This window comes from Calliopsis andreniformis, chromosome 3, assembly GCF_051401765.1.
Source record: "Calliopsis andreniformis isolate RMS-2024a chromosome 3, iyCalAndr_principal, whole genome shotgun sequence".
Classification (NCBI taxonomy): Eukaryota; Metazoa; Arthropoda; class Insecta; order Hymenoptera; family Andrenidae; genus Calliopsis; species Calliopsis andreniformis.
This window is the reverse complement of record NC_135064.1, coordinates 14,431,632-14,443,942: the sequence shown is the minus strand read 5'-3', so window position 1 is coordinate 14,443,942 and position 12,311 is coordinate 14,431,632. Positions and strand designations below refer to the sequence as shown.

Sequence of the window (12,311 nt, the reverse complement as noted above, 5' to 3'; positions counted from 1 at the left end):
GCATTTCTCTTTCAGCTCTCCCAAAAGATAACAAAAAAAGACTTAGGTCACGTTGGCTCTCAGATACACAAATATGTCTTAACAAATGAAATTTCAATATTCCTTTCGAACTTCCATCTCTAAGATAATTCTCCAAGATAAATGAAAGAAGATACATGAAAAACGATAATAATAAATTAAAAAAATGAAAAATTGTGAACAGTTAAGGAGTAATCCCCTCTCACGAGAATAAGATCCTCGAAGTACCCCGTATTTCTTGCCCCAGCCCTCTACCTACAGCATCTTCAGATACACCTTGTACATCACGAGCAAGTCACACTTAACGCCGGTGGTTTTGCTCGTCCAGTCAGAAGCCTAGCAATATTGGCTACACGCACACCGTCTTCTGCACCCGGTAATACCCTGGAAGCATTTGAATCAATTACTGCCTCGGGGTTCTTAGGCACCCCTATCCCGCATTACAAACGGGGAGTCCGGCGTAAAGTGAATTAATTAAGTATCCGTAGGCAGGCGGGACAAGGGCCGTACACAGACACGGGGATACTCGCGGGCGTAACACGGAGGACTCGTGTTGCGACACAGACTCGTGGAACAAGCCCTCCGAAGATCCTGACCAGCAGCCACGACGATCGGTCGATTGTACCGCTTAATCGTTAACGTCGGCCCCGTACCGCGAACTCAAATTGCTTCGCCGATAACGTTGTTATCGTCGAGGACGCGATTATCCCTGGCACGCTCTCGCGAACCCGCAGAACATGCCCGCAGGGACACGGCTGGGGATCAAATCCAATCGTTCTCTGGATAGTATCGCTGTCTTTGGGTGCTTTGTTGCGTACAAAGTGCGCCGGGGAAATTATGCGACAGAGTCACGTGGGACGAGTAACTACTTGATTGCAGCTATGCGTTTGCTTGGAAGCATTGCTCTGTGGTGGTATAGAGGGGTTTGGGAAGGAGGGGACGCTTGGACAACTGCTGGCAGAAGGCAGTGAAATTATAAGAGATATGTTGGTTCCACTTTAAGGTCCACTTAAGGTGTGAGTACGCTAGAGTTTGTGAGCTGTTCGAAAACAATATGGAAATTAAATTTCATAGATATCGTGTGTTCGCCCACTGTTTTTGGTGTTCGTGGAGAAATCTAGTAAGGGTGATAAAAAGTTTGTGAACTTTGTTTGCCAATTGTTCGCTGGCGTAGACGAAGCTTTATGCAATCGACGAGCCGAGCACGAACCGAACTGAACTATATCCTCAGTTCCTGAACTGTATCCTTAGTTTTTGGGACCACATAATTAAAGAATTGGGAGATACAGTTTTAGGGTGTTTACTTCATTGGACATTGGACATCTTAAGCGTTAGGTATTAGAATATTTACCTTCTTAAGAAATTATCATTTCTACTGATAAATAATATCTTCTTCCTATCAACCAGAAGCTAGTCAACTCAGCTGGATAATAGGAGACGATTAGGTTCAAAGAGAAGCCGCGTTATCAGTTATTGATATGCCCGCCTACCAGAAACTTGGCCCAGTACCAATAAGTCAGAAGTTGGACCCTGCTAACCACTTCGAAGGGGGCGCCATCGAGATAGGGCTTTCGCATCAGAAGGGTCGTTACAAAGGGCAAAATCACAGCGTGCATCACATAATATCGTGTGATGTATGAATTTAATTAAGTAATTATACAGAGACGTCTCTTGCACATTAATCATTGCGTTCGTCTCCTCTTTCCCTCGGACGACTCTGCCTCCCTTTTGCCTTCTCTGACTTTCCCCAGTTTCATTGTGCTACAAAATTTCCCGTCGGTGGCCGGTGTTCGCGAAAGTTTCGCGTTTCAGACAACCTACACTCTGGGTAGGATCGCTTTAACAATCACTCTTTTCATTCTGAAGTCCCTTTGTACGAAGACAAAGATTAAAAATTATTTTACAGTTCCAACTCTGTCAACAGTGAATGCATATAGGTGTGTTGGACCTGTATTGTTTACTAATTATCAAATGTGTTGTTAAATTGAGAATGACTCATGTTATTCTAATTTTATTAATTCAAGTTAGACTGACTACTTTTTTACAATTAAAATACATGGCAAGGCTAAAGCTTAATAATTATAATTAATTATAATAAAGTTCATTATTTGGTATGCAGGTACTTATGTTAGATGATACTTTAGTCTGATGTTTCTTCAAAAGTATAGTTAAATTTTTTTTGAAAAGAATTAAATAATTGTATTAGTTTAAAATAATATAGATCACATGAATTGGATAAATAAATTTTAAATGAATTACAATGATCGTTTAGGGTTCTTCTTTTACAACATTAGTTGTAAAGTATTCTATTTCATGACACTTAGTAATTCATAATTTCAACTGCTCTGAATCGTAAGATCAATGGCAGAGGAAGTTCGTGAAACGCGAACTCGAGATCTTTGTTTTTACTTCCGCGACACTTCCGTGGGAAATGGAGAAAAGGAAGAGAGAGGTCGTGTTCCGTCCAAGAGAACTAATTTCATAGTTTTAAGGGCCACTGGAATTGAGCTGGTTCGGGTCATCGCTAATTGGGTGCTGTACTGGGTAGATTGCGGTCACCTTGTTAGAGACCTCGTCGACTTTGCCGTGAAAATGTATCTTCCGACTTGGAGAATGAACCTTTCTCCTTCCTACACATGTCTCATTCTCTCACTATGCATATGTGAATAGCGAAACTATATCACCATGCGTGGATTACTAAGAACAATACACCAATGCTACAGGAGGCAATCCCTTATGCCTCATCAAAAGCAATAAACCATGATTCTATTTCACCACAAATTTCGAAACACTCAAAATGTACCTTTATTTCACAATCGAAATTGCTTCAAATTTAATATTATTTCAAATTCAGAATAACTCGGAACTCGTCACCATTTCCGATTTCCACGTAATCGAAAATCAATATGCAAATCTACCTGTCACGATTGCGCTTAAATTTTTAAACCCCATTGTCCAAAACACACTTCCATACCTCAATCTCTAAAATATTCATTTTATGACCACGTTCGAACTTTTCAAACGAACATTTTTTTCTTTCTTTATTTGAGACAGTTCGACCAGTGGAAACAAATTGGTGAGAATAGGGAAACATTTTCGGCTGATTGGTAGAAATATCTGCAAACCAGTGAAAGGGGTTCCGCGGAGAGGAAGAGGCAAGCGAGAAAGGGAATAGCCAAGGGAGTTCTGAAAACGGTGATCACGTTTTTTTAATTAAACCGAAAGTTAGACCCCTGTGGAGCAGAATCGCCCGGACAATCGAGACGGCCGGTTTAATCACGACGTAATAATGACGGCGGATAAATTAAACTGGACCGTAACGTTGTCCGCTCGAACAGCCCCTCGAAGAAAGATCGCGTGCCGGAAACAAAAGGCCGACGAGACGATTCAATATATTTGGGGGGTACAAGGATTCCACAGCGTCGAGATTAAGCTTAGAAAAATCTGAAAATCGGACCACTCGAACGATCACCGATTCCTTCACGAGAATTTTAAGAATTTTATTACGTAATATCCTGAAGGCAAAAGAGGACAGAATTAATATTTAAAATTTTTTAATATTCCTCGATAAATAACCAAGAGATAATATATCTTGTCTAAATCAGATTTGCTTCCCTTAATCTCCCATTTATAACTACTGAAGCAGTCAGATTGGTCTAGATTATTTTTCAAGTATGTCATAAATAATTTAAAAATGTAAAATTAAAATTATTTTCTCAAATTATGTATGTATCTACAAGTTCCAGTAATAATGTATACATGTTAATTAGTAATAATTTTAGGATCGTTTGTTCCAAAAAGGCAATGCAACGAAGCAATACGAAATTAATATTGTGTATGAAAATTCATTATCCTTTATCAATGAGCTCCATCAGCGGTTAGCACATAATCGGAACCATCGAGTAAAGCAAACAGCTAATACTATAACTATCGCTCTAAGTATCGCAAGGGTTGCAGTCCACTATTATTCCTAGCAAAGTTTCATCCGCCAGTTCTGCTACAGTCTCTGAGGCTATCAGGGCTGGATAAACACTTATCAGCACCGAATTGACGACGAACTAGCGCCGTAGCCGATCACGAGGATATTCGCCTCGTAAATCCATATTATCGTCCGTAACACGTTGCAGTCGCCATTATAACTTTCACCCGGAAAGACAGTTATTTGTGCGAAGGTAAACGCAGTCTAGGCATTCCTCGATACGCAAAGGCTAGATAAGGGAGGGGAGGCAAATGGTAATTATAGGACTTATTTAACGAGTAATAACAAACACTCATAAGTGGATCGAATTGTGAGTTAATTTTGTGGAGCAAAGATTGTTTGAAAGAAAGGGGAAATTATTGGACAACATTCTAGAGGTGTAATAATTTTCTACAATTTCTTTGGCAATACTTTTTATAATATGGTACAAAAATCGGGAATATCGAATTTTTCGAACAGGTATTCTTCGCATAGTTCATAATTTGCTACATCTACTTAGAAAAGAAGAAATTCTACTTATCTAAAGAACAAAGTCAGAAAACATATACAACATTTCTGCTTTATAAAAAAGGAAGTTATAAAAACTTCCCAGTCATCTAATCTCATATTTTTGTATCACATATTTCCAAATAAAATCCCTGACCATATTCAAATATTTACCACTATTCCACTCATTTCTTCCCTTGTCCCAAAGCATCCTTCCACAAACTCGCTTATATAATTAATCTAAAATTACCTCACAATTCCCCGTACTTAATACAAATTAATATTCAATCGATAGTTCAATCAATTCCCCATGGTCACGACACCATCCATTCCCCGTGCCCCAGCACCTACAATCGGTAAATTGCGTCTGTACAAACGGCTCGACTTGGCGTCGTAATTCTCAAGAACCCACGGGCAAATGGAGACAAATGTGGTTCATAGATTCTCGTGCGCTCGTGTACATAAATATGAGTCAGCAAACAGGACCAGCACACAGGTATTTAAGCACGAGCGCGTTTATGTACTGTCGATACAACCTCGACCACCATCGTCGACGTCGACAAACCTCCATGAGTAACGCGTTGTAGATAACGAACCGAAATCCCGTCAGAATCCACGTTTACGGTTTCAATATTCCAGCTCGGCCACGCAACACGGACAGACGAGAACGTAAACGGTTGAAGGATAGAGTGATAGAGCGTCGGGGCTCAAGCTCGCTTGACACAGCGGAGGAAAATGTTGCGCGCGTGCGAGTTACTTCCGGCAACGATTTGCATGGCGTGTTTGATTTTCTGCTGCTCGGCCTGTTCCCCGGATATTGGACAGCCACTGGACTTGGACCAGGTAGCTCTGCACTGTTATTACTTGCTCTGTGTTAACACTCCGATGATTTCGGTGAGAAAGCTTTGAATCTGTTTCATCGATATGATAGCTCTAAGACTTGTATTTCATGGGCAACGAATACTTATACACGGTATTTCATAATATGAGGGTTTTCTGTGGTACGCAGATTTGAGGAAATTGTGTTTCATGCAAGGAGATGGTCAAAACTGTTTATACTGAGATATGTTCTAGCATTAAGTGTTCAATATGTTTCTAATATAAAATATAATATCACCATATATTCTATGAATCTCCAAACTCGATTTAAAAAAATTGTGGATATGTAGTAGTTATCTCTTTTTAACTGTAAATAATTATGAATTGAAGTCAGTGGAATTAATCTTGTGAATAGAAATCTAAAGCTCATCAAATAATTAATTTAAACTTAAATTAGCAATTTTGTAATATATAAAAAATTATTCATTGTCACATATTTTATAGATATTTTCAATATTCAAATACGAAAGATAATAATTAAATACTTACGAGATAAAATAATCACGAAAACTGCAGAAACGATTCCCACGCTCAATAGTTAATTCTAACTTCCTAAGAAATAGTTTCACTCTATCCGTGAATTATGTCAAACGGTACGTACACTAACGAACACAAACAGAAACAGAGTTTCATTCCCGTGATCAGCCGAAGGACTCGTTGATTTAAATCGTGCCAAATGGAAACACGAAGCGCGATGTTATACGATATCTATGATCCTGGCACAGTCTACGTTCGCATACGTAAATTTGGAGATACTGGTTCAACGAATCGTGAGTTTGCATACTCACGCTGAAGGTTGTCAATATTGAATCGTTAGGCCAGTATCGTACACATTAATTTTCAGTCCTGCTTCCATACGCACGATTCTAATCCGGCAGAACACTCACAAATTCATGTACAAATTTCGTTGACATAGGATTGTGATCGAAACGTATGGAACAGCATTAAAAATAAGAGAATTATTTACGTTATAAAATATTATTTGACACATTGATTATAAACTCAAGTCTTAGTTTTCAGGAACGTGGTATTTCATAGCTGGCACGCCAGTGGATACAAGTCTAAGTAGATGTGGCCAGTTCACAGTCAGACGAACATCTGGAAATGCATTCGTCATAAAGTACACAGCTTACAGTTACCGAAACGATATGCCAGTCACTTTTAATGTAGACGGAAGTGTCCGAGAGAACAGAGTCATTGGTACTTGGCAATTACAAGGATCTAAAAGAAAATTGGGTAAGTAGGTATATCTGTTGGCTTATGTTGACTTATTAAAGTTTCATTTCTATAAATTTTGATAAATCCTAAGTATCAAAAATAACTAAGGCTAATCTGTGATAGATCTAACTAATTATTGTTAAGAAAAGCCATGTGACTAATATTTCCACTACTGTATTACTGATATTGTCTTATAAAGAAATGTTCAAGAGCTCAAAGTTCACTTTACAATAATGCTACCATGATCAATCCTCTTACAACCCTCCCCAAAGAAGATATTCCTTGAACCAGCAGACAATTCAGCAGTTAGCGAAGTAGGAACTTCACTAACTATGGAGTTTTACGTTTCAGGCCCTTTCCATCACGCGATAGTCTTCGCAAACTACAACACCGCCCTGGGTATGGTAGTTTGTCCAGAAAGTACCGCGACTCACCATCAGAGATACAAGTTCTCTATGATTTGGTCCCGAGAGAGAAGCCTACCCTCGCCGATTTTGATGGAGCTTAAGTCGAAACTCGGAGTATATATTAATCAAGAGGAAATTCGGGTGGTCGATCATAGGAACTGTTAAACAAACCGTAAACTTCCATGCTAGACCGCGCCTTGTGATGGTACGAGCACCTATAACTTAATTCAAATCGATTTACGCAAATGACAAAGTAGATTGCATTATGATCTATTATGATCTATTGGTTAGTATATTTATAATTATATTTTTCGTCCGTGAAATTGTAATTCGGATAATTTGAAAGAAAATGTATTCTTTTTAATATTCTACGCGTAAAAGAAGGATTTTAGAGTTTTCATAAATACAAATGGAAATAGGAAATAGAAACTTATAACAGTACGATTGAAAATGCTGTAGTAATATAGTAATCTCGAAGCCGTAATTGTGGAATATAACTATAAGGACCACCCTCGTAAAATAAATCATTCAAGAAGGGTGATGCTCAACGAGGAAGTTGAGCTCATGAAATATTCGACTAACAACCAACTGAACCAGCAGTATCAACACCTGCGGTCAGGATAGTGTCTTCAAATTCTCAGCCACGCTATAATGCACAGAATTCCTTAATTGTACGAATAAGGTAGTAAAATAAAAAAGGTATAATTTTCACTTTCTTTAGACTTATTCTATTTAACACTTCATATGATCATGAGATATACAGTTTAATTAATATAACTTCTAAATTCCAGAAATTTCAAGCCAACCAATTTCTCTATTAAATCTCTCAATTACAAATTCTCTGAATTAAAAAATAAAACATGTGAAATTATGATACAGAGAATCGTGGAACGTGAAACATCCTGTGTATCTCATAAAACTACACGCAACAACATGTAATTTAACGTAAATGACTGGCTCCCTCGTTTCTGCAGCAACTTTGTAATATACTGCGCTATTATGTGCACTCTGCACCGCCTGTTAATTGAACGTGATTACAACTATTGCTGCAACTACCGTTCACTACCGCCACGAGCATCGACGCGCCAACTCGACATGAAATATCGAGAGCACGTCGGATGGAATGCACGAGCAAACTCGGCGAGATCGAGTGTTCTACAATATGTTAAAGCCTGGCTCGTGAACGGTTGGAATTGTTCAACTATTTTCCAACTTTCAACCCCTTACACCTTCCCTCTCTCCTCGTTCACCCCCTTCTTGTGCAATCTCTCTTTCTCTCTCTTTCTTTCTCTATAGAAACCAGCAGATTTTCCGCACAAAGCCCCCATAAATCGCGCGTATCACAATGACCGTGCCCCGTAATAAATATTACAGGCAAACACCTAATGGGGAACGCCATTTTGGTGCGGAGTTCGATGATATTGTTTATGGAGACTAGGTACGGGAACGCAATATAATGGAAATTCCGGCGACCGACCGACTATTTATGGGACACCGTCATGTGGTACCCATTGCCGTGCTCGACCAACCCCTACGGCTTTCCTATAGTATATAGGCCACGTGACCATCCCATGGGGACAGTTACCATCGCGCTCTTTCGTCTCTTTTTCTGATGGTTTGTGCCACGTATCCCCTTTTTGAGTCCCACTTCGGCTTTGAAATAATCGAGAATGCACCGTGCCTTTGACTGGTTAATGAATGTCTTCAAGTACATACAGGGTGTGAAAGAGGGGCATCAAATATTTGGTGAGGTTGTACTCTACTTTCTTGAACAGGAAACTGTCGACATGGATTCCCTAATCAATTTTAGTTGAAGTACATAGTGGTTTCTTATTTCAGTGTAATACGCTCTGGACATGCAGTACCACTTATAAGTATTTGAACGATTTCACAAGTTTAGAAAATTACAGATTTATTGGCAGTTATTGTTAAAAATACAATTACTGTAATTATTATATACTTAATTTTAAGATATAATAGAAATACGAAGCAAATGTTATTGCAAACAACCTGTATTTTTCTCAACATGTGACACCATTCGAATGCTTATGAATAGTACTGGAGACAAATTTTTACTTTAAGAAAGATGCTTTTAAGACAAGGTATCCCTTGTCCAAGTAAGTCTTCCCTGCAGGCATCCTTACACGTGTCTTTATGTAAAAGAGACATCCTAGATCAGCGTTATCCATGCACGTTATACCTTATCAGATAGAGAGGGTTCCTTCCATTAGAGGGAGCAATATTGTCCTACTGCTCGAGGGATTATTTTTCCCTTCCACGCTGGTAACACTTAATAATTAAGTCGATTCTAAGTCCTCTCAGTAAAGCATTCAAAGTGACGTCATTCGTCCATTCATTACGCTATTAATGGTATGTCACCCCATACGGCGTAGGTAACCGCACTCCTATACCTATACTCCACAGAGATATATGTATATATAGGCCACGTGACCGCTCCATGGGGACACCCATTAAATCGACCCTACGGATCATGATGTCCTATGAACATCACTTGAGGGCCACGGAATTGTCACGTTCACAAAAGGGACACAGGTGGTGACGATCGGTGGTCTTTAAAAGACAGTATCATACGTTTAATCGCTGAAGATATAACACGAATATCTTTCATTTTCATTAGTTAATTGAAATAAAAGTAGAACAACGATAATAAGGATATTAGCCATTGGGAATTCTTTAATGACTGAAAATTTCAATTTGTATAGTTGTATTACACCCGCAAGCTTTTAAGTTTATCATTTGGTTACTAATTGGAGTTTAATAAATTGGTTAAATGATATTTCAATTTCGTAGTGAATTAAACTTCTAATTAGAACAAATTAACTGCGTCATCGTTGGTTACATAAAACTCACAGTTATGATTAATATTTCAGTGCTGGTACAACCATAAAACAGTAGAATAGCTGGGTAGCGGGATGAGTAAAACGCGCGTTAAAGCTTTCATGTTCAGAAAAAGATGCCGACACTGGGCAGCAGTTATACCGCGTTTCACGCGTTCACCAGCGACAAACAAAAACCAGAGGATGACTAAACGTGTCGAGGTCAGGTCGTAACGCGCCAAAAACATTTTCTACTTTAGTGCACTGCTACACTCGCAACTCGTAACCAGTGCACGAGTTCCAGCCACTCTTGGAAATCATCCTATCCATTTTTCTGTTCCATGAAACAGTAATGTCGATAATTTGTTTCGTCGAGGCATCCATTTCGTTCAAACTACAACAACATAGTATTTTTTAAATCGACTTTGGTTCCAGAAAATTTTCTATAAATTATGAAATATTGGTAAAACATTCTAGAGATACTTAATTATAAACTATTTTCCAAATGTCAAAGGTGACGCAACCGACTGCTATAAATACCCGACGTTCGAGACAAATCGAACTTTCTGAAAGGATATAACACTATCCAGTAATTAAATTTTAATCAATGTGTTCTCGCGTAATTTTTCTCAGAAAAACACGACTGCTTCTCGATTTCAATTACTTTCGTCAGGAACATTTAGCAATTTCCTCGAGTTACGAGGAAAATTTGTGGGAGTGGATCAAAGTGTGTGAAAACTAGATAGAACCATCGGAAGTAGGCTAGATTAATTTGTAAAAGAGCTTTGAATGTTCTCCAGCATTCGCGTTGGTCCACGTGAACTCCTTTCCTCAATGGAGGTCCCCTCTTTGACGTGCGCCAATAATCTGAGCGAAGAAAGGAGGTCCTCGAATATAACAGATTTATACCACGCGAACAGAATTCCATGTACTACATAGGAATACCGTGCACGCTATTTACTGATCCTTCGAAAGGCCCCTCTAAATCACAAGTACTCGAATCTCCAAGGCTTTTGCGGATTAGCAGTGAATTGGCGTTCCTTCTTTCGTTTCTGAGCCAGGGTGCGCATTAGCCCTTGAGAATTTTATTTAAGTGAGCAGCAGCCTTCGTATACTTCCCTCTTGCATTTATTTAATTAGCTTTTCAATGATTAAAAATTTTATAGCGATTTGTAACATCTGATAATGGAAAATAAGCGAATTTTAAATAAAAAGAGACTGTAGAATACAAATGTTTATAGGATTATAGAAAAGATTTGATTATATTTTAACATGGAAATAAATAGTATTAGAAATATAATATTCATGCAGTTGTTACATTTGAGTCTAACTAATACTAACAAATATCGTTATTACAATACTTCCTGCAACGAAATTTGTTCCACAAATTAATTTTCACGAAATCAATCATGAAGTTTCATTTGCATTACGAAGCAGAATGCTGTAAATACCTGCTACGATAGCATTACCACCTGGTATTCAGGGATAATGACCCTAATTTAGCAAGAGCGTTCAGATGAGCCTCCAGAACGTGTACATGGACATCATTAATTTCGTGATTTTAGGATTCTATTTTCGTGATCGAAGGGTGATACAGAAGCGTGTACAGGGGAGATAAGGGTGCGCCCACCAATGACAGAATATCGCTTACTGCAGTTCTCCATCGCGCCCCTTGCTCGACTTCCCATGGGATTACGTCCCCTAAGCTACATTTACATATACAGCCAGAGTGCTGATCCAACTATCGGCTAGTAAAAGGAAAGAATTCAATAAAAGACGTGCACCCGTCCGTTGTCTCAAGGTTCTGAGCTCGATATCTCCGAACTCGAGATCATGAGTCTTGGAGTATGAGCAAGAGGGTGGAGGGGGATGTAGATATACATATACGTTTCGCGAGAAAGCACTTTCTCGAAATTGTATGACTAAATCAGAGCTGATTAACCTACATATAATATAAAGTGGAAACTGTGCTGTGATGGTCAGACTGATACAATATAGGTACACCACTGAAGTGCAAGTGATACGATTTTTTAATGCTTCTTCACCTAGATAGTCTGAGCTATAATAGTACAGTATTGTATAACATAAAAACATTTTTAATTGAAGGTTGATAGCATACATTGTTCCCTAAAATTTTGTTCTCCTCGTACTGTTCATGTAACTAATGAAGTAGAATTCGAGAAGAAGAAAGTGGATAAATTGGTTTCCCATATTGGTCATATCGGTTCCCCATGTGCTATCGATCCAAACCGATTTCATTTCCCTAGTGACAGTTTTCTAATTAAAATTTCATCCCCGTCCTTTCTTCCGAATCATACTCCAGTTATCCACCGGAAAAAGAAGAGGGGACTGATAGGTGAACGAACCAGTGTAGAAAAGAAACAATAAAAACCCATCGACTGGGTCGCTGAGATGATACATCGATACCTTGAAACCATATTAGATTCTGTCAGGGACCAATTTTCGTCCGTCAAGCGAAACGGTTGA

The 12,311-nt window shown here is 38.7% G+C and overlaps 3 protein-coding genes across 4 annotated transcripts in view; 2 read left to right on the top strand and 1 right to left on the bottom strand.

Moving 5' to 3' along the window:
• Nucleotides 1–12,311, bottom strand: part of Hwt (SH2 domain-containing adapter heavyweight) — a 180,880-nt gene that overhangs the window by 60,358 nt on the left and 108,211 nt on the right. The gene's annotated exons all lie outside the window — the stretch shown is intronic.
• On the top strand, nt 1,081–5,156 carry LOC143188687 (uncharacterized). The gene is made up of 5 exons (XM_076393085.1): nt 1,081–1,353; nt 1,429–1,652; nt 4,779–4,876; nt 4,925–5,056; nt 5,123–5,156. The coding sequence occupies exons 2-5, from the start codon at nt 1,497–1,499 to the stop codon at nt 5,154–5,156; spliced, it is 420 nt and encodes a 139-aa protein (XP_076249200.1). The 5' UTR covers nt 1,081–1,353; nt 1,429–1,496.
• Nucleotides 1,537–7,670, top strand: LOC143188787 (uncharacterized). Of its 2 annotated transcripts, none has more exons than XM_076393228.1 (4): nt 1,537–1,668; nt 5,123–5,326; nt 6,376–6,598; nt 6,932–7,670. In XM_076393228.1, the coding sequence occupies exons 2-4, from the start codon at nt 5,219–5,221 to the stop codon at nt 7,150–7,152; spliced, it is 552 nt and encodes a 183-aa protein (XP_076249343.1). In that variant the 5' UTR covers nt 1,537–1,668; nt 5,123–5,218; the 3' UTR covers nt 7,153–7,670. The 2 variants fall into 2 exon arrangements, with proteins under 2 accessions (XP_076249343.1, XP_076249344.1); XM_076393229.1 differs by lacking the exon at nt 1,537–1,668 and adding an exon at nt 4,869–4,979.

Bases quoted from the DNA above. Each gene is read 5' to 3' on its own strand.
- LOC143188687 (XM_076393085.1), top strand. From the start codon at position 1,497: ATGCCCGCCTACCAGAAACTTGGCCCAGTACCAATAAGTCAGAAGTTG. The intron at 4,877-4,924 runs GTAATTCTCAAG...TGTGGTTCATAG, and splicing joins AAACGGCTCGACTTGGCGTC to ATTCTCGTGCGCTCGTGTAC. The intron at 5,057-5,122 runs GTAACGCGTTGT...TCAATATTCCAG, and splicing joins ACGTCGACAAACCTCCATGA to CTCGGCCACGCAACACGGAC.
- LOC143188787 (XM_076393228.1), top strand. From the start codon at position 5,219: ATGTTGCGCGCGTGCGAGTTACTTCCGGCAACGATTTGCATGGCGTGT. The intron at 5,327-6,375 runs GTAGCTCTGCAC...CTCAAGTCTTAG, and splicing joins AGCCACTGGACTTGGACCAG to TTTTCAGGAACGTGGTATTT. The intron at 6,599-6,931 runs GTAAGTAGGTAT...TTTACGTTTCAG, and splicing joins AGGATCTAAAAGAAAATTGG to GCCCTTTCCATCACGCGATA.